General features: G+C 45.7%; 1 protein-coding gene across 1 annotated transcript in view; it reads right to left on the reverse strand.

Annotated features, from left to right (window-relative positions):
* The window catches only part of SUGT1 (SGT1 homolog, MIS12 kinetochore complex assembly cochaperone), a 187,136-nt gene that overhangs the window by 25,379 nt on the left and 139,210 nt on the right, over positions 1 to 22,547 (reverse strand). Inside the window, exon 7 of the mRNA XM_069205320.1 lies at positions 12,547 to 12,728. Within this exon, the coding sequence (XP_069061421.1) occupies positions 12,547 to 12,728 (182 nt within the window). The remainder of the gene's footprint in view (positions 1 to 12,546; positions 12,729 to 22,547) is intronic.

Genomic DNA, 22,547 nt, shown 5'->3' on the forward strand with positions numbered 1-22,547 from the left:
TTTTGTCAAGAAAAGCTCAGCCTCTCTTTCTTTCAAGGCCTTCGGGTTCATCCGCTGGCAGGACACGCACTCCTCCATGTCGTGGTCAGAGCTCAGGCACCATAAGCAATTTTCATGAGGATCTGTCACCGACATGCGACCCCCACATTCATTACAAGGCTTAAATTCCAATTTGTTTGATTGAGACATTTTAACACTCTATAACAATTCCTCAAAACAGTAACTGCCAAGAGGTAGGAATAAACCGTTGGTGTCGAAGGCATGGAAAAAAGTGAACTGACGTCACCACGCCAGTGAGGACTTCTTATTGCCACAATGACGTCAGACGGAGTTGCGTGCAGAGCCGTGCAATTGTGACGTCAATGTGGGGAGCTAGGAAAAAAACTTCTGTCGAACACTGGCGCATTAGGAAAATTCATGAGGTGAGGAATCCCTAGGTAGTTGTATCCATCAGAAACTGTACCTTTGTTTACACAATTGGCATAACCCTGGCACACAGTTAAGTCCCTTGTAAAAGGTACCTATGATACCAAGGGCCCTGTGGCCAGGGAAGGTCTTTAAGGGTTGCAGCATGTATTATGCCACCCTAGGGGACCCCTCACCAAGCACATACACACTGCCGTGCAGCTTGAGTGTGTGCTGGTGAGGAGAAAAAGACAAAGTCAACATGGCACCCCTCTGGGGGTGCCATGCCCACAAATCACTGCCTGTGGCATAGGTAAGTCACCCCTCTAGCAGGTCTTTCAGCCCTAAGGCAGGGTTCACTGTACCACAAGTGAGGGCATAGCTACATGAGCAATATGCCCCTACAGTGTCTAAGTACATTCTTAGACATTGTAAGTGCAGTGTAGCCATATTGAGTATATGGTCTGGGAGTTTGCCATTACGAACTCCACAGCTCCATAACGGTTTCACTGAATAATGGGAAGTTTGGTATCAAACTTCTCAGCACAATAAATCCACACTGATGCCAGTGTGGGATTTATTGAAAAATGCACAAAGAGGACATCTTAGAGATGCCCGATGTATGTTAGCCAAACTGCTAGTGTAGGACTGACCAGTCTGTCCTAGCCTGCCACTTTCAGACAAGTTTCTGACTATATGGGGTGAGTGCCTTTGTGCCCTCTGAGGTCAGAAACAAAGCCTGTCCTGGGTAGAGGTGTTTCACACCACCGCCTTACAGGAACTGTAACACCCGGTGGTGAGCCTCAAAGGCTCAAGCCTCGGATTATTACAGTGCCCCAGGGAACTCCAGCTGGTGGAAATCCCCCCCAAGACAAAGCCCCACTTTTGGCGGCAGGTCCATTGGAAAAATTAGGGAAAGCACCGCAGTCAGGACCACTCCTAAGGTGTCCAGAGTTGAAGTGATTCCTCCATGCTGAATTCTCCAGCTTGGTTTGGAGGTCAGGGACCAATAGGGTTAGGTCTGTGCCCCCTCCCCAAAGTGAGTGGGCACAGAAGGGTGTAGCCACCCTCAGGGACAGTAGCCATTGGCTACTGCCCTCTGACCCCTAAAACGCCCCTAAATCTAGGATTTAAGGGCCTCCCTGAACCCAGCTCGCAAGATTCCTGGCAACCTACAAGAAGGACTGCTTAGCTGAACCCCCAGCAGAAAAGAAGTAAGACGTCAACTGCTTTGGCCCCAGCCCTACCGGCCTGTCTCCTACTTCAAAGAACCTGCAAAAGACCAGTGTCACGTCCAGCGGGACCAGCAACCTTTGCCCAACTCCAGAAGACTGCCCTGCACCAAAAAGTGCCAAGAACTCCAGAGGACTGCAGCTGCCTGAGAAAAATCTACAACCAAGGACTCCCACCTCACTCCAGATGCGCGAGTCTTGACACCTGTGCACCAGACTCCCACGGCCCGTGTCCAGGTGGTCCACTCAGCAACAGAGTCCCCAAGCGATAGCGAGGAAGAGCCCCCCCTGTGGTTGACCTTTCCACCCCTCCATGATGACACCTGCTGAGGGAATCCAGAGGACCCCCTGACCGCGAAGCTCTGGACGAAGATATCCGACGCCTAAAGTCACACTGCACCCCCAGCCCTTGGAGAAACCAACTCCTGGTGTCTCTACGTTCAGCAGGTGGCCCTCCTCTGTGTCCGACGGGTGGTGTGCCCGAGACGTCCCCCTGGACCTCGCCTGCAGTCTCTGAGTGACCCCCCAGGGTCTCCTCATAGACCAGCGTTGAATACCTGACGTCCTGTTTGCACCCTGCTCCCGGCTGCCCCTGTGCCGTTGAGGGTGTGTATTTGGTGCCTACTTGTGGCCGCTTCAGTTCTCTTCTAATCCCCTTTCGTCTGCCCTCTGAGCCGCGGGTACTTACCTACAGGCAGGCCTGATTCTGAGTACCCCTCGTCTCCATAAGAGCCCATGGTAAAATTGCTCAACTTGGACCTCTGCGCCCAGCCGGCCCCGTGTTGCTGGTGGTGGGTGTTGTCAACATCAGGGCAGTGCGCGCTCTACGGGTGACTAGAATGCAAAAACCCAACAATTTCAAGCTAACATAATTTATGCATTGTGCTGGTAAGATGTTGTTTAACTTTTTGCATTGCAGAGTTTAATCTTAAAAGACTTATGTTAAGCATGCATATAAATACTGTTCACATGCTATGTACTGCTGCAGGTTTTCGGACTGTGTTAGGGTGTGGTCCCCTTCCAGGGCCTTCTAGAAGCTTTCCCTGCAGCATGCCTGGGTGTGGTTTGTGGGCTGGGCCAAGACTCTATATAAGGGAGCCAGCCCAGCTCCATGTGCTCACTATTCAGAGGTCCTGGTGCAAAGCAGCAGCAACTTCCTGAGCTCCTGTTCCGGTGGCCTACTTTCATCATCCAGGCCTTGCCCTTCACTTTGTTGGTGATCCTTGATCAGGGTAGGGTGGTAAGACAGAGGTCAGGTTGGGCCCCCGATCCCGTTCTCGAAGGTTTTCGAGTTCTTGGGCCTAATTTTGCGAGATAAACAATTTACTCTTGTGCGTGTGAATGTGTGCTTAGGTTTTCATGGCATTCATATGCTGATACTCGAACCGGCAAGACGTGCGATTCTTTGTGTGTAACTCTTGATATTCATTGTGCGCTACCATTTTATGGCAGTTAAAAGGTAGCATTCAAATCGGCAAGACGCGCGATTCATTTTTTGTGCTTAATTCATGTTATTCATTGTGCGTTACCATTCCTTCACAGTTACATGGTGGCCTTCGAATCGGCAAGACGAGCGATTCATTTTCTCGTGTTTAACCCGTGATATTCATTGTGCGATACCATTCCTTGGCAGTTACATAGTGGCATTCGAATCGGCAAGACGCGCAATTCATTTTCTCGTGTTTTAATCCTTGATATTCATTGTGCGCTACCTTTCCTTGGCAGTTACATAGTGGCATTCGAATCGGCAAGACGCGCAATTCATTTTCTCGTGTTTTAATCCTCGATATTCATTGTGCGCTACCTTTCCTTGGCAGTTACATGGTGGCATTCGAATCGGCAAGACGCGCGATTCATTTCTCGTGCTTTAACCCTTGATATTTATTGTGCGCTACAATTCCTTGGCAGTTACATGGTGGCATTCGAATCGGCAAGACGCGCGCTTCAATTCTCGTGCTTTAACCCTTGATATTCATTGTGCGCTAACATTTCTTGACAGTTACATGGTGGCATTCGAATCAGCAAGACGTGAGATTCATTTCTTGTGTGTAATTCATGTTATTCATTGTACGCTACCATTTTCTGACATTCATATGATGACATTCGAATCGGCAAGCCGCGCGATTCCTTTTCGGTGTTTAAAATCACAGTGTTCATTATGCGCTACCATTTTAAGGCATTTACTTGGTGGCCTTTCAAATTGGCAAGACGCGTGATTTGTTTCTCGAGTCTAATTCATGTTATTCATGGTGCACAATCATTCTATGGTATTTAAAACATTTGTTCAAGTCTGCAATGTGCGCAATTCATGTTCCGGAAATTTTGAGAGAACAAAAAAGCTAGAGTTCTAGATGTAATGTTGTGTGTACATAATAAGTTTCTCAAACCCGATTCATATGATGGTTTAGAAATCATTCAGATTATTTCCTGATCCTCATGCAAAAGATAATACTTGAATTTGAAAGTTGCATTTAACCTTTCTTGATTTCCCCACAGGTATTCAGTCATCTTGAAGCCTAGTCATTTTAAGTCTATGCTTAGGTTGTCCATGTTTTCAGAATGACAATGCTTAGAGTCATAGCCTAGTATTGATTCATATGATGTAATCTTGATATTGTGTGTTTCAACCCTTTGCTTCCTACAGGTCTCCTTCCTAGCTGTTCCCTTCCTAATCCCCTTTTCCCCACTTGGACTCTCTTAGACTCTGTGACAATTCAAATCAGAGTATTGGAGCTGTCTTGTGGTGGAAGTGTTGGGAAAGTTTACAGACCCCGAGGATCTGGTGACTCAGGTGTTTGGGGTTAACTTGAACCCCAACTGGTGGACTTCCTAAAACCCAGAGACTGAAAAAGTAAGTGTTGTACTTACATGTAAAATGATCTAACATTTCTCCCCCTCCAGGAACTGTTTCGGAAAATTGTACTATATGTCCATTTTTAAAACAGATTATTGCCAATAATTCAAAAGCTGTGCTACTTACCTATTTCAAACAAAGTACTGTTGATACTTGTGTGAAATACGAAAACATTAAGGTACTTACCTACAACATGAATCTTGTGGTTCTAAAAATAAAGAAAATACATTTTTGCTACATAAAAACCACTGGTCTGAAGTTGTCACAGAGTGTTTGCTTCTTCTATTGTCTGCATGTGTACAACAAGTGCTTTGCACTGCCCTCTGATAGGCCCAACAGCTCGACCACACTACCACAAAAGAGAGCATTAGTGTTATCTCCTTTAACATTTGTTAAACCTCTGGTTAACCCCTGGACCCTGTGCACACTATATCTTACTTTGATATAGTATATACAGAGCCCGCTTCCTACACACATATCTTCCTGTTCCTTTATATTTCGGTGGAACTGGTTCTATAGCCCCTTTTGAAAGGAGCACTTGTACCTCATCTTTGAGGAGAGTGAGGTGTTCTTGAGATAACCTGTGTGCGCGAGGAGGGATACTGGGAGGTGTGGTAATGAGCTCCATGCGCGAACAGTGTTGGACTATGGAGAGGACCCACTGGACCGATGTTATTTGTGTCTATTGAGTATAGAAGTCCTGAACACGTCCCTCAACTGGTGTTACATGGGGTTTGGGTATGTTGAGGTAGTCAGTGTTTTGTTGTAGAACCTGAGCCACAAGAGGAGTTATTTTTGCCACTGCCTCTGAAATTATGACCTCTGAATGCTCCTCTGAAAGAGCATCTGGTATAGGAACCTGAAGCATGTTTGTTTTGAGAAGTGGAAGGCTCTAATGAAGTAGTTGATTTGTAATCCCCTCTATAGAGTGTGCAACGAAAAAATCCTCTTTATGGCTCTGAGTGAAAAGCCCCTATGGCCTTGGCAGTGTCTATATCTTTCATCAGTTTATTCAAGGTGGAATCAACTTGTGGACCAAAGAGGTGTTCTTTATTTAAGGACATATTTAGGACTGCTTGCTGTACGTCTGTCTTCCGATAAGGACCCTTGAGTTTATGCCTTGTGCTGCTCGGTCTGCAGCATCCAGGGCAGAGCTAATCCAGAGAGCAACAGTAGACGCAGGTGATGAAACTCTGCACCCTTCGGCTGTGCAGGGATAGGAGAAGGGCTCGACCCCCCCCCCCCCCTCCCCCAAGGATCCTCCCTCAGCCCCACGTTGTTCAACGTCTACATGGCCCCCCTCGCTCAACTGGCCCGCCAACATCATCTCAGCATCATCTCCTACGCCGACGATACCCAGCTCGTCCTCTCCCTGACCAAAGACCCGCTCACCGCCAAAACAAACCTCCACGAGGGACTAAAATCTATCGCCAATTGGATGAACAACAGTCGCCTGAAACTCAACTCCGACAAGACGGAAGTCCTCATCCTCGGACGCACTCCCTCGGCCTGGAACGACTCATGGTGGCCCTCCGTCCTCGGACCCCCACCCACCCCTGCCAGCCACGCAAGAAACCTCGGCTTCATCCTGGACTCCGCCCTCACCATGTCCAAACAGGTCAGCGCCGTCTCCTCCTCCTGTTTCAACACCCTCCGAATGCTCCGCAGAATTTTCAAGTGGATTCCAACAGAAACCAGAAATACGGTGACCCAGGCCCTCGTCAGCAGCAGACTTGACTACGGCAACGCACTCTACACAGGCATCCCAACCAAAGACATCAAACGCCTCCAACGTATCCAAAATGCCTCCGCCCGACTGATCCTCAACATACCCCGCCGAAGTCACATCTCCCCTCACCTAAAGGAACTCCACTGGCTCCCGGTAGACAAGAGGATCACCTTCAAACTCCTGACCCACGCTCACAAGGCACTCCACAACACCGGACCCTCCTACCTCAACACCAGAATTCACTTCTACACCCCAACACGTCAACTCCGATCCGCCAACCTCGCCCTCGCCATCGTACCCCGAATCCAGCGCAAGACATCCGGCGGCAGATCCTTCTCCTTCCTCGCCGCCAAGACCTGGAACTCTCTCCCCACATCCCTTCGCCAGACCCAGGACCTCCTCGCATTCAGAAGGCTCCTCAAGACCTGGCTCTTCGACCGATAAACCAGCAGCGCTCCCCTCCCCCCCCCCACCCCCCAGCGCCTCGAAACCCTGACGGGTACATAGCGCGCTTTATAAATACTATGATTGATTGATTGATTATGGAGTTGTTGGCAATAGTTTACCCCTCTGACAATTTGTTGGCCACGTCTGCGATGCTCTGAGAGATATTGGGAGGAGATCCTCCATTTCATCTTAGTGAGATCTGTCATATCTAGAGAGTAGGGCTTAGGAATTGGCTATCCACCAATGATTGGCAGCTTGTGCAGGTACTCTTTTGCCTGCTGCATCTATCTTTTTACTTTCCTTGTCAGGTGGGGAAGAGTTTCCAGTGGCTTGGCTATTAGCTCTTTCCTAGCGGTAGTAGCCACTATATAATCTGGCGGCACTGATCTGACAAATAAAGGGTCAGATGGAGCTGGTTTGTATTTTTTGTCATTTGCATGCCGCATCATACCCAAGAGCATAGGGAGAGACTGCGTGTCCATGTGTGTGGTGGTAAGTGGGTGAAATAGAAAATCCTGTTCAATAGGATCATTATGTAAAGGTACATTAGGGAATACAGCTGCCCCAGCAATGACTTGTTGGTAGCTGGCATTATCCTCTGGAGGGGAAGGTCTAGCGGGATACAAATCTGGATCAGTATTAATAACTGGTTCTGGATAGTGAGAATCCCAGGGATCCTGATCTGGTGTTATTTCCTCTAAATAGTGTTCCTCAAGTAATGGTGAACCTTGTGGAGTGTGGTCTCCCTCAGTCAGAGAAGTGGGAGAATGAGAGGGGGGGGGAGCGGGGGTAGAAGTGGGAGAATGAGGGGAGAAGTAGGAGGAGGAGGACGAGGGCGAACAAGGCACTGGAAACAGTCTTTTCATTAGGAAGTTTTTTTTTTAGGTGGTGAGATGTCCAGTGCATCCTGGAAAGTTAGCTTCCTGTAACTGTAGGGGAATGTACAGTTTTCCCTGTGCCTTCCTGAATATATATTTTGCGCTGTCTAGCGTCTATTGTCTCTAATATGCACCCATGTATCAGGTATCAAAGACATCATAGTGGTGTGCCTAGTATATGCCTCGATGTAGAAAAATACACTTGTCCTTTTCCAAACGAGAACCACTGGGTTGGAAAATCGTTGTATTGCACTGTTAGGTATATTGTTGGCTGCTAACCTGGTTTACCCCCAAACTAAACTCATTGGGAAGTCTGCAACTGCTTGCCATTGGGGCCTCTTCAGAGTCGAATACTGAAGGGGTTGTACTTGGTCTGCAGAGCCATAGTAGGATCAACCCCAGTACAATAGAGAGAAACGACCTCAGCCCCCAGGATGGAGGCCCAGTAGCCCTTGCCTGCTCTGTGGTCCCATGAATGAGATCGGACACTATGCGACTATCACAGGTACAAAGAGATAAACAAAATTCAGGCGAAGTGGCCTGCAGCACACACATTCCTAATCCCTTGTAGTGACGAATGGAAAGCATGTCATTATTACTTCATGGAACAAGGAATACATGTGCAGCCCAACAATGGAAAGGATCAGATGATGGAATAACGTAAATGGCAATTACATTAGTTTATTTATATTGCACAGCCCATAACGAAGCTCAAAGGCTGCTTCCCCAGCAGACAGGCCTGCCTGTGTGTGGTGCATACATGCTAGAAGGCAGGTGCAACACATCAGGACTCCTGCTGGGAAAGTTGTTTTCAAAAGCAATGTTAGAGGTCTAGGCAATATAGTTATGTAATGCAATTACCATTAAGGTGATTGCACTGCTCCACCCCCAGAGAATTATTTTAAATCATTTGTCAGGCTTTCAGATTTCTCTTTCTGCATACAAAGCAAACCCAAATTTGTTCTAGAGGTGGTAAAAATGGCAAGCTTCGCCTATTTTTAAATGCCCTTCGAAATCTCGGAACAACGTACAAAGAGGGGATGCTCACAGTAGGAAACTTAGAAAAAATGTGAAAGTGGGAGCATCTTTAGTTTTCTACAAGCCTATTTTAATGGTAGCTGGCTACACATTTTACAGACATAAAGTAAGTGTACATTAAAATATTGATATTTTTATTTTTTCATTTATTGCCTCTGTTTCAGCGAGGTTGAACATCCATAGAGAGACCAGAGGGTCAAATCAAGATAGGGCCAAATCAGACTTGCGGGGATGGCAAATTGAGAAAAAAAATAACACGATTTAAGCACAGAATTCAGCTCGTGTTCTGTTGTATGTAATCAGTTGTATTACCTAGAGGCATCAAACCAAGAGGTAAATGTTAGACCTGTCAGCTCTAGGCGTGGTTTCTCCTGTCTTTTTGGCTTCTGACCTCCTGTTATGATCCTGTGCTCAACTTCGTTTCTACTGTTTTTAGTACTCTGGGCACTTTACCACTGCTGACCAGTGCTAATGTGCAAATGCTCTCTATCTAAACTGTATTGGTAATTGGCTTCTCCATGACTGGCATTTTTGATTTACTGGTAGTAAAGTGTTATAGAGGTGCCCAAGGCCAGTAAATCAAATGTTACCAGTGAACCTGCAGCATTGATTGTGCCACCCACATGAGCAGTGCTGTAAACATGTCTCAGACCTGTGCCAGTGCAGTTTTAAACTGCCATGTTGACATGGCAAGTGCACCCACTTGCCAGGCCCAAACCTTCCCTTTTCCTACTGGGGAGTCACCCCTAACGTAGGCCCAAGGCAGCCCCAGGGGCAGGGTTCAGCATATTTAAAAGTTAGAACATGTACTGGTGTGTTTAACATGTCCTGATTGAGAAATACTGCCAAATTCGGTTTTCATTATTGCAAGGTCTATCTCTCCCATAGGTTAACAAGGGGCTGCCTTTAAATGTCTTAAGTGCAGTTTCCCATTGAGAGAAGATGGAGGTTAGGAGTTTGGAGTCTCTGAACTCACAATTTAAAAATACATCTTTTAGTGAAGTTGGTCCTTAGATTGTAGGTTTGAAAATACCACTTTAAGAAAGCAGGCATTTTCTTGCTTAACCACTCTGTGCTTCTGTCTCGCTACTAAATACACATCTGGGTCAGACAACAGTAGGACTGTTTGTGAATTCCCCCTAGACAGTGACACAAAGGGAGCTGAGGTGTGTCCTGCATTTCCTGATGAGTTTTCCTGGGCTAGAGTGGAAGGGAGGAGCGGACACCTATGCGTGAAAGGGCTATGCCTGTCCTCTCACAATACATTCTCCACTCCCCTGGTGTTTATCTGGGGCAGGGCAAGAAAGAGGTAGGGTCTTGTGCATTACAAAGACTTTCCTTTGCAGTTTGCCTTCTTCAAAGGCAGAATGAGTATAATTATTGGACTGCTGACCCCACAACTGCAGAACACTACTGGATCAAACGGAACCTCTGCCAAGGAGAAGAACCTGATGCTTGAGGAGGGCCTGCCACTCTGCCTGCTGCTTTGCTGTGCTGGCCTGCTGCTTCTGCCTTAAGAGAAAAAGTACTGGACTTCGCTTTCTGAAATCCTGCTTATGAAGTTTCTCCAATGACTTGGACTGAGCTATATCCCTGTTGTGAAGTCTCAGGGCCATCAAAGCATTTATCTGTCAGAACCTGGGCTCTCTCGCGGAGACCTCTACCCTGCTAAGCGGTGCTACATCCAGTCCCTGGGCCACTGAAAGGAAAAGCTGGTGAACCCAAGGTGAAAATCCACGCACCGGAGCTGAGCAGAGTAATTGACGCAGCGCCTGCACAGCAGCTGAAAAATCAAAACAGCGCCAGTGAAACTGACGCCTCACGAGCTCAGCACGGATTCATCACTGATGTGCGTCCTGGTTTTTTCACGCATTGTCCCTGGGTGTCAAAAGCTTCAACATCACAGCACGGACCTGAGGCTGCTTGTCCGGAAACCAACGCATCACTTACCGTACAGAGAAAGAATCGATGCACGGCCTCACTTGCGAGTAAGGACGCCAGCTCATGTGGCTTTATTTTTTACACTTACCAGGTACTTTGTGTTAAACAACACATCCATTGTTTTATATGGATTAACTTTAAAAATTTATATTTTTGCTTGGGTATGTTGGATTTTGTTGTTTTGCTCTTGTTTCATTTAGATACTGTGGAGTCTTTTTGTGGTGTTTTCACTGTGTAACTGTGCGTGTTTGTACAAATACTTTACACATTGCGTCTGAGATAAGCCTGACTGCTTGTGCCAAGCTACCATGGGGGTGAGAGCAGGGGTTATCTTAGTTGTGTGGCTGCCTTACAATGACTATAGTAACGGTCCCTACTTGGACAGGGTGTAAGCTGACTGTCAACTAGAGACCCCATTTCTAACAGTAAGCAATTCAAAGCTTGAGATATGGAATATACCATACTATATAAATATAGGGAAACCTATATTTATTTTAATATATAACGAAACATGCTATGGTAAAAGCTATACTTTAAAAAAGAAAAAGAAAAAGAAAATCAAACCTCAACCCATGTAGGGCCAGAAAATGTACGACGTATCCTGTTATCCCCGAAGTTGAGTAAGGTGCTTGAAAAACATGGCAACTTGCACTTATCAGAATTTTTTTTTTTTTTTTTTTTTAAGAAGCTAACCACATCCTACACCCTACCCAGATGGGATTTCGGCCCAAGCATAGTATCGAAACCTCCCCTCCTGGAAGTCGTGGAGGAGGGAAAAAGGTAACTTGATCAAGGAGGTTCTGTTGCATCATTCTCCTGATCAGAGTGCTGCTTCTGACATGGTAAATCACAGGATCCTCATCAAGCGGATTCAGAAGACAGGAGTGTCTGCTGTGGTCTTTAAATGGCTCAGCTCACTCCTAAGGGGTAGATCCTTCCAGGTCGTCAACAAAACCTGCTTCTCAGACCCATTTCCTCCAAAGTGTGGAGTCCTGCAGGGATCTTCTCTGACCCCCATGTTCAAGTTATCCATGCGGCCATGGCCAACATTGTACTGCCTTTTGGGATCTCATTGGTAGCCTATGCTGATGATACCCAGATGGTATTCTCCCTTACCCAGGATCGCAAATACACTGCCCCTCACTCGAACCATGCTTTGAGAGAGCATCCAGTTGGACGGAAAAATCCTACCATAAGCTTAATGGCAATAAAACCAAGCTGATGTTACTAGGGAACACTGCAAGCTTACAAACGTACCTGGGCTGGCCACATTGCTTAGGGTTGCAACCTGTCCCCAAAACGGCCATAAAATGTTTAGGGGTATGGATGGATATGACCTTTTCCATGCAGCCTCAAGTAACCAAACTTGTGGCCTGCTGCAATGGGATACTTAGAATGCTGCGAAAAATGTGTTAGATTCCCCCCTCTTTCCAGGAAGCTAGTAGTGCAGGCACTGATTCTCTCCCACCTGGACTACGGAAACTCCCTCTATGTCGGAGCACCAAAAGCAGTAGTTCACAAACTACAAGTGGTGCAGAATGTGGCAGCCAGGACCCTGCTAAAGCCAAGACACCTCAGCACAGCAGGCCAAATCTGAGCTCCACTGGTTCCTGGTTGTGCAAAGGATCAATTTCAAAGCACTGTGCATGGAGCCTTTCGAAATCAAGGCCCTTCCATTTGCCGACAGCTGATCACTCCCTACAACCCTAGGAGAGCTCTTAGATCCTCTAAAACACTACAGGCTGTGGTTAGATCCATCAGAAGAGCTAGGAGGAGTGAAAGATCTTTCAGGCATAACGTAGCAAAACTCAGGAGCATGCTACCCCTCACCTTCCTTTAGAAAACGTCTTAAAAATCTACATTGCTCAACTGGCGCTGGGATGGGTTGTCATGCGCATAGCAAATCTTTAAAATAATGATAATACTGAAAGATACAGAATATCATGTGTAGTGAAACAACAAAATATTTCAATTCTTGCGTTTTGAATACTTTTTTTTTTTCAAAAGTGATAAATGTCTTACAAAAGATTTGTTCATGGCACGTTTTACTTCATCTGTACCATCCGAATAGATCTGTTGAAAGAGTTGATTTAAAGCGGCATCTCCTTCCAGTTTTTCACTCTTCTCTTCCTCCTTGAGTTCCACAACCAGTTTATCCCAGTTTTTTGTATAGTGAGACGAAGAAGGGTACTTAAGAGCAGAATCTGTGAGGACACAAAGAGAAAAATTAATGAAAACTGATCCGCCTTTAGTCTTGAGTGTTTAGCAACTAAATTGTGGTACTTGGCTTAAACTGAGAAACAGTTTGTAACCAATGATCCAATTTCTCAATCTATGCAGTAGCAAATTAATCAGCTTTTTATTTGCCTCATTTAGTTATTTAAAAAATGTCACGGTAGTATGCATGAGTACATACAATAACTTCTTTCAGAACAAAATTGACAGGCAAACATTTGAGGGAAGCGGTGAACAATTGGGGGAGGAGGAGAGGAAGGGGAAAGGGGGAGGGCAGGGAGGGACAGCAGGATAATAATCATCATTCCCAAATGTAAAAGGGTGTCCCAAAACAGAAGAGTCTGTAGTGGAACTCAATTAAAACATGAGTAATATTTACCTTATGATGAGGCACGCACCACAATAAGAAAACATCAGCATATTCACCTCATCTTCATTCCTCCCTCTACTCTCTTCCCCTAGGCACCACACACACACAGTGGATGAGTAAGATAAAATAGACAAGGGTCAGCAGGACGGAATCAAACAAAATTTCATGAGCCAGTACGTATTTGCTATATATGGGGTGGGTGGCAAAGAGGGAGGGTAGGGAAGAGTGTAACGCAAAGTCATGACACTGGGGGGGGGGGCTCCAGTGGTCAGTGGGATGGACATATAATTCAAAAGGCCTGGAATGAATGATAAGGAGGCTGCCCTGCCACTATACAGCTGATCTATATTTCAATCCTTTGGTTTATCAAGTTGCCCAGTAGAACGGTTTATCAGCTATGTGTTGAGAGGTGTGTGTGTGTGTGGTGGCTCTGGATATGTGAAGTGCTTTGCATTTGGTACAATTGATCTTATAGCCTGAGAGGCGGAAGAAGTCAATAATGGACAGGACAGCAGTGATGGAGATTTCTGGGCAGGACCAGAGTAGCAAGATGTTGTCTGAGTATATTAACATCTTTCCTTCACCTGTGCCAGCCGGTACAGCCTTGACATACCTGCAAGAGGCGGTCTGTAGACAATGGCTCAAGGGAAAGCACAAAAAGGGCAGGGACAGGGGGCATCCGAATACCAAATGTGTTAGATTAAAAAAAAAAAAAAAAATTTTTTTTAAAAAAACAGAAAATGAGTCTCCCTAGTTAATGTCTGCCACTGAGGAGTTATATGGGAGGTGAACCTTACCTTTAAGTTCTTCACTTGACCCATTTTGGATGTTACTCCAAAATGGCATGGCCATTCTAAACAATCGAATGCTTTGTCAGTGTCTAAAGAAAGTTCAATTTTTTCCTCAGGTAAATGTCTGCAAGCAGTACTATGTACCAGAGGATTTAAAATGGTGATTGTGAAGAGACAACCACAAGCATCTAAGTGCTGTGGCGGTCATAATGGTTTAAGCTGTCTCAGCAGAGTCCGCAGAGAGTGGTGCGGGAGGGGGTAAAGCCCACAGATAAAGAGGAGAAGGGTGGAGCAGAAAGCTGTGCCTACAGGATGAGAGAATGGGATATTGGGGGGGAGGAGAGGTCAGAAGTGAAGAAAATTTGGAGAAGAAAGGGCTCTAATCTTTGATTCTTGAGCTAATTCCTGTCCCGACTGGTGCTGATTTATTGCCCATATCTTCTCAAAGACAAGAAAGAGGTGAACGAGGGCCAACCTGCTCTGTGATTGAACGTTGTTGGGTCGCAGCAACCATAAGCAAGGGGGGCATGCAGGGAGAGCTTCATCCCCAGAAAAGGAAAAGAGAGCACACCCGTAGGTCATCTCAAAGAGTAGTGTTAGTGAAGGAGGGAGGCGAAAGTACCAAATCTCAACACCCACACTGCCCAAACATGGTAGTTTAGTATGGTTACCGTTAAAGTCAACATTATGACCTCCAGGATCTAACAAAGTCAACGACGGTTAGTCTAGGGGAGGATGGTGAAGGTGCAACAAAATAAGGAAAATATATCTGCATACAAAACAAATATACTTAGTGCTGACATTTTCATTCCTCTCCTCCTTCACTTGGTCTCTCCCCTGGCATTGGTTTAAAGTGCAATCATGATTTATCACTGTACTTACGTAGGGCCTTCACCACTCTAAGGAGACTGGCCCAGTCTGACATTCTTAGTGTCTGGTCCGATGATCATTGGTGCTTCGGCACGAGGGATGGGCGCACAGTGCGAGGCCGTAGTGTCTATACTGCAATTGGCTAGTGTGTCCCACGGTCAAAAAAAAAGTATTTGATTTTGCCATATATGTGCACAAATACATGTGCTGGGTCAAGAAGACAATATTTAATCTTCCACTGTCTTAACCTCGGTAGGAGCATGAGGACCTATTACACTGGATGCTGGTGGTGGGCACATAGTGCGCTGGGAAGGACTGAAAGTGGCTCTCAAAAAGCAGTGGCTCCTTGGATCGCTTTGCTGCCTGCAAATTAAACCTAGTATGCTAGTGCCGTAGGGAGCAGGTGAAGACTGAGTGAGGAGAATGCAGTTGGGTAGCAGAGTGAGTCTGGATATGATGGGTTCTCAGGAAATCCAAAGGCTCTTTGAAATGAATACTAAGGAGCTTTGGGAGAATATCATTTAAGAAGGCATCGCATTTCCTTTCTTTCAGTCTTTCGAGATGCCATAAATGTAGAAATTATCACATTGTGCAGTCCTCGGAATGAGGTACCTTGTGCCTCAAGTAATCCATGACTGACTCCAACCTGGCAGGGTCTTGTAGTGGCATTCCTCCAGTTTCAGCCTGAGATCCACAGTATCCAGCCTTTCTGGTAAGCAGAAACCTCCTGCAGCACCTTTTTCACTTCTGCAGTGAGATCCCTCATCTTGGAGTCCATAGCGGACTGGGTTATGCCAACAGCCAACATCTCCTTCAGGAATGCATCCATGGTGGGTTCCAGTGGTTTTAAGGGTCAGACTTGTGAAATGGTCGTGACTGCCCACAGGCTCTGCCAAAAAAAAAAAAAAACGCTAGAAGACCGCCAAGTTGTGTGACATCTTGTGAGTCAGGAAAGGGGCATAAAGCCCTCATGAGTCAGCATCAGGGCACTCTGCCCGTTCTCAAGGCAGACGTATACTGTAGGGTCTGTGGAGCACCAAAGAGGTCACATACCCAGGTGCTCAGTCCAGGCACATGGATGCTAAACAATACAGTTCACTGTATAGCTGCAGGGCACATATAAGAATGTAGTGGCCATTATCACACCCTGGTCAATGGAGCCCCAGGAACTGATCAATGAGTAGGTTCAGGTGTTGCTCAGGGATCACCCCATACCCTCCATTAGAGCTCCCTAGCGTGCACAGGTAGGGGCCAAGACCATCTGTGCAGCATCGGGGGTATACAGTCTTGTAAGGTTAGTGACATGCTTCTCGCAGGACCACGCCTGCAACAGGAAAGTGTTACTGGCACACGACACCAAGTCATGATGACCCCAAATACTGAAAAAAAGCCCACTTTAGTCCGGTGGTCCCTTTGTAGCGGGAAGGTGAGGGCTTCCTACTCACTCAGTTTGTATGTTGTAGCCTTACCAGCAGGTAGACCCCAGGCAAGCATTGTTATGAGCCTTGCGGAATCACAGGTCAAGATGACAACACCATACCTATGGGACAGCCATGTCCAGCTTCCCACGGTACAGAAGAAGAGGGAACACTGCCTGCACCAAGCTAAGAGGACCTACAAATAAGCTTTAACAGCTATCCATGGCTATTTGTTTCTTAGCCAAATATGGGACAAAAAGAAGTATATCAGACAGTTTAGCCAGCAATGGACTGACGCAAAGGTTCTCACACCAGGCTTCAAAGTTTTCCCAATGCTCAGAATGACATTGTGTGGAATGGGAGCACCTAGCCTCTATGGACAGGTCGAAGTTATTCAATTGGTTCCACTCAATTCACACACAAGAAATGTAGGCAGGCTGTGGAGAGTCAGATGAAGAACCACACCCTGTTACTGGGATAGTAAATTCCCCAACACAGACACTGAGAAGAGCAAACGTTCAGGGTCAGCAGCACACCACTCTCCAAGCCCAGTCTGGGGGTATCAGGGTGGACTGAGGTTGGTCTATCCTGAACTATTTGCCACATGGGGAAGCAAAGGTGGGAATGAGTAGATGAGACTGAAGTAAGTCAATCAATCAGGATTTATAAAGCACGGCAAATCACCTGTGAGGGTCTCAAGGCCCTGGAGTTGCTAGCTGTTTCGCAGTGCTCTGTTCATTCGAACAGCTATGTCTTGAATCCTTTCCTGAGTTCCTGAAGCCAAGCGGCATTCCTGAGGTGCAGGGGAAGGTTGTTGCAAGCTATGGCTGCCAGGTGAAAGAAGGTCTATCCTCTGCTGCGAGATCGGCGGATCCGGGGGCTGTCTGCGAGGAAGAGGTAGGCGAATTGCAGGAGTCTGGTCGTTTGGTGGAAGGTCATTCGTTTGCTGATGTACGCTGGGCCTTTGTTGCGGGTCCTTCGTTGCGCAGGGCTTTGCATGCGTGGGTCAGCATCTTGAACTGGCATCTCTTCTGGATCAGGAGCCAGCGTAGCTTTTTGAGGTGCGGGGTGATGTAAGTCTGTTTGGGGAGACTATGATGAGTCTTGCAGCGGAGTTTTATATTGTCTGTAGTCTCTTCAGAAGGTGTGAAGTGATTCCTACGTAAAGATTGTTACCATAGTCCAGCCTACTGGTGAAGAGTGCTTGAGTGATGGTCCTTCTGCTGTTGACTGGGAGCGACCTAAAATCTTACAGAGCATGCGAAAGGTGTGGAAGCAGGCAGACAAGACTGCTTTTACCTGTATCTGCATAGATTCCTAGGTAAAGATTGTTACCGTTGTCCAGCCTGATGGTGACAAGGGCCTGAGTGACAGTCCTTCTGCTGTTGATTGGGAGCGACCTAAAATCTTACAGAGCATGTGAAAGGTGTGGCAGAAGGCAGACAAAACTGCTTTTACCTGTATCTGCATAGATAACGTAATAAAGATGATAAAGATGATGCAAAGGTTGCAGGAGTGGTCTGTCAGGGTAGGGGTAGGGCAGGCCTATTAGTATTGTTCCATGGTGAGGTGTTGTTCCCAAAGATGAAGGCTTCCGTCTTGTCCATGATGAGTTTGAGACAGTTGTCCTTCATTCAGTCGGTACTGTTTATCATACATCTATGGAAGCTGGTTCTGATGGTGGAGAGGACTTCAGACAGCGAGACGATGAGCTATGAGTTATCAGCATAGGAGATGATGTTGAGTCTGCGATCGGACTGTGTGGCGAGGGGTGGGGGGGGTGTCATGTACATGTTGAAGAGGGTGGGGATTAGGGATGATCCTTATGGGACACAGCAGATGATCTTCTTGGGTTCCAAGGTGAATGGTGGGAGATGAATTCTCTGGACTCTTCCGGTGAGGTACGAGGCGATCCATTTGAGAGTGTGTCCCTGGATACCGATTTGGTGGAGTCTGTTGATCACGATGTACAAACTCAAATGCAAAAATCAACAGTAAGCATTGTAAGCAACACCTTTAACTACCTCTGGGTGCAGATGTCACTCATGGTTATAGCCAGAATGCGCCTGTCCTAGAATAGAAGGTTGGTTGACAGTCAGCGGGGACTGCTGAAAATTCAGCCAGTGCAACAGTCTCAGTACTTCCTGCCACAGCAGCCGTGAGCCTATACTGCAATGCCTATTGAAGTACCACATGGTGATCATATTGTGAACCAGAACTTGCCTACATGGAAGGCAGGAAGGCCTTGACAGCTAACCGGGTGGCACTCAGCTACAGAATGTTGATGTGATGACTCTCTTCCAAAGGAAAACAGGGGCCTCTTTATCTTATCTTCACCTCATCCAGAGCCAATGCATCCATCACCACTGGGAGCACGGGTCTGCGCACACACCATAGGTTCTTGTTCTTCATCCAGCTCTGAAAGTCCCACCTGCCTCATCTGATAAGCAGATGTTGTCGGTGACACACCCACAGATCTGAACCCATTGAAAACAGAAGTTCCACCAGAAAGCATGCATGTGCCAATGAGCATGATGCATCTCTCCACGAAAATTGCATTTTCTCATAGCTATCACATCAGCACACAGGGTTAAATCCATGTGTTGCGTTCTCACGAACAATACACCCTTCTTCACTCTGACAAGGTAGTGATGAATTCCTTCCTAAAGCCATTTCGGACTTTCTTTCCACATCCTTCCACACCTGCTGAACGAACTCTCAATTCCCTCGACATTAGACAAGTCTTAAAGTTTTGTATATAGACAAAACTCAAGACATACATAAATCGGACCAATTATTTGTAAACTGTGTCTTGGTCCATGCAGGTCTAAGCACTTCAAAACAGTCCATGTCCTGATGGATATTATCTTGTAACCTATAATGCTACCAGAAAGCCAATAATTTGTCTGCTAAACCTAAAGCTCACTCTACTAGGGGGAAAGTGGATACTGCTGCTTTGATGAGAAATGTCCCTATATCTGAAATTTGGAAAGCAGCTACATGAAGATCTGTTCACATGTTTACCGAACATTATTGATGCTAGACCAGATGCTTAAGTAGGACAGGCCTCACTGAGAAGTTTTTTGTATTTTTTTGCTTGATCTGGTTAGTCATCCCTCTGTCTTTTCCGCAGCTCTGTGCGGGGATGGGCTTGCTACTCTATTGAGTGCTTATGACTATCAATGGGGATCTCCTGAGAGAGAGGAATGTTTCCTTACCCGTAATCCCAGTTCTCTCAGGGGAATCTCCATTGAAGTCGTAAGCAACCCTCCTGCCTCCCCGGTGGAGATGACAGAGGCAATTATTGGACCTACCCTTCACTGACACCTCTCACTAAAAAGAACGGGAACAACTGCCACATCCTGGGCATGATGGGATACTTGTGGTCTCTGGGACCTTAAGAGCACAGATGCTGTTATTACACTCATAATCACAGCCTATAGGGCTACACTGACCTTCTAACCATCACCTCTCTTCTTTTACAAGAAAGGATTTGTGAAGGAGATTTAAGCTTTCTATGAAAGCATTTGGCTTTATATATATATATATATATATATATATATATATATATATATATATATATATATATATATATGTATATATAAATATGGGTTTCATGACCCTTTTTTAAGTGTGATCTGAAGAATTTAGCTATTGTAGCCTTTCTTATAGGCTGCATAATTTTCTTATCCTAAATGTTTCGACAGGCCTTCCTGAAGAAAGACAAATACCTACACTTAAGACATACTAAGGAAAAGTGCTCCAGGATCCTCGCACGTGGGTGGGACTATTCAGTGCCTAAAACTTCAATGGAAACCCCCTAAGAGAGAACCAGTTTTGCAGCATTGTCTCCCTGAAGGACTACCTGCTTCAGTTACAGATGGCCCAGGAAACTGGGTCAGGCTTGGACTATCTACTCGGAATTTAGCCTTTAAGAGTCAACTGCACATCCACTCCTGGAGTGGGAATGACAGAGAGAGACCTTATGTCTGGACTTGCCCCTGGACTTAACATTATTCTTATCTAAGCATGGATCATGGATTGGGAATCAGCCCTCGACTTTGAGCACAATCTGCACCGCTTCTTATGCTTGGCCCTAGCACACTTTTGTCTGTGAAAACTCAGTTTGGAGGTTAGTGAAGCACCAACAAAGTTTAGTGGAGGAGCTCTGGGTCAGTGTTGCATTTTGAAAAAAGTAACAAATCAGCATGCATGGACAGCGCGCTTGTATATACAGCTCTGTGATGTCTTTTCCAGAAGTGAAACAGTCACCAAAGAGTTTGATGGCGCCACCAATCGGCATGTTGGAGAAGCTGCTGGAAAAGTTTCTAGATCCAATTTGGCAGTTGGGAGAATTTAAAAAAGAAGAGGAACCTGCTGTATAAAGCACCCATCAGAAGCTTCTTTACCACTGATATCACAGGTCTGCCAAGTTTGGTAATTTACTAGCGATCTATCAAATGTTAGCGTTTGTTAATTCATAGGGACAAGTACAGACGGTTGGAAACATGAATTTTTAGATTCTGGTCAACTCAGTAATAGAACTTTTGCTGTGTAAGAAAGAATGAAAAGAGTGTTTGCTATTACACTTTTGTTTGCTCGGTACAGTGACATTTAGGTGCAGAACTTGGTCTCTTCTATAAGCTACTGCAGGAGGAATCTGTCCCATGAAGTAATCTCAGCTACTGGCTAGCTTATAAAGGTGTCCCATTTAATTTTGTATGTTGTTAGTCATGACATGGCGATCCTTGGATTTTTATTACAATAGTGAAATCTCAAAAAGCATTAGCCAATGGAGGAGAAAAATTAGTGTGGCATCTTTATTACAGCTGCATGCTGTCCAGGTACTATTACTTTGAGAACTAGCCTAATTTTAACAGCTTTACTTTTATCTGCTTAACCGAGTCAGTAAGATGGCTCAGTGAGTGTGCAGGAAGCCAATTCATCCATCCATCCTTGCGAAGCCAGTACACTGGTTAACAGTAACACTTGCCATTTCCATACCGAAAGGGCAGGAAAATGTGCAGAGAAATTGCAGTATCACACTGCCAAAAAAAGCATAATGGGCAAAAGAAAGGACAAACGCGATGGAAAATACAATGCATGTTATTGGCATAGCTTTTGACTCAGTGGTTATGTTTGTTGCCAAAGCTCTTGCAGATTTATGGGCTTTGCAACCATTTTACATAATGCTCCAATTCTCTTCTATGTCACTGCAAGCTGTCCACCTTTCTGGCTGCCATTTCAGCTCTAGGATTTTCCCCGAGGCATGATAGTCTTATGCTGATCCTACCTATGATCTTTTAAAAATCAAATCGGGTCCGCTTCTTATGCTCCTGATAAAATTTTACAAGTTGTTTTGAAATTAAGCAACACAAAATCAAAATTCAACACTCTGAAAAATGAGGACCACAGATTTATAGCTTAAAATGGGTAAGGGGAATAATAAAGGGTTAGTGGTGGGAATATCTGTAAATCTCATGTATTAATATGTACCATGCAATGCAATTTTGTACATTTACATGATGAGCAAAAGGATAAATCTGGTTTGATGGTCAACTATTCTGGAGAGGGAGATTCTGTCCCCTTTAGAGTATCCCAAACAAAAGAAAAAACTAGCAGAAGCCATTTTATAGTGTACTGGATTGATATTCTCTGGTCACCAATCAGCAAAGTCTTTCCTTGCTAGCATCTGGGCTTGTCTATGTACCACCAAGTTTTCCAATGAAGGTCTTGGGAATTCCCACTTGATACTTTATGGCCCTGTTGCTCCAGACTGTTACATGCCTATGACTGACACAGACATTTTTGCCTATCGCGAAGTCAACTTCAGAGGACCCAAAAAAACTAAAGCTCAGCATTTCTGTGCAACTAGTTTTCAATGAATTCGCTACACCACTCCAATCCATTACTTCCTTCTGTGGGTTTGTAGAGGACAGGAAAAAAAACTTTGTGGAGTGCGAGCTTCGGGGATTCAGGCTACAGTATGGAAAGAATTAGACAAGCCAATGAGCATATTAAAGCAGAATCAATCTACAGTTGGAGGAAATCCAGCCCAATACCCAGATCTGTGTGACACACCATGTTTGTCACAAATATACAAGGTTCAACCACTGTATACTCCTTCCCAAGGAACCAGAGATTGCTTCGTGAGTTGCCCTTTTGACATTTAACTTCACATCTCTGCCTCAGATGATGTGCCAGTGGTCTTGGCAGCGCAGGGTGGATGGGTGGGTAGGGTATGAGGGGAGGGGGTTTAAGGGGCAAAATGTAGAGCTTGTGAAGGTTGGTGGAGTTTCTCCAAGTGGGACTCACACTGTATGATATAAAGCGAATGGT

The sequence above is a fragment of the Pleurodeles waltl genome, chromosome 8, assembly GCF_031143425.1.
Source record: "Pleurodeles waltl isolate 20211129_DDA chromosome 8, aPleWal1.hap1.20221129, whole genome shotgun sequence".
In the NCBI taxonomy this organism is placed as follows: Eukaryota; Metazoa; Chordata; class Amphibia; order Caudata; family Salamandridae; genus Pleurodeles; species Pleurodeles waltl.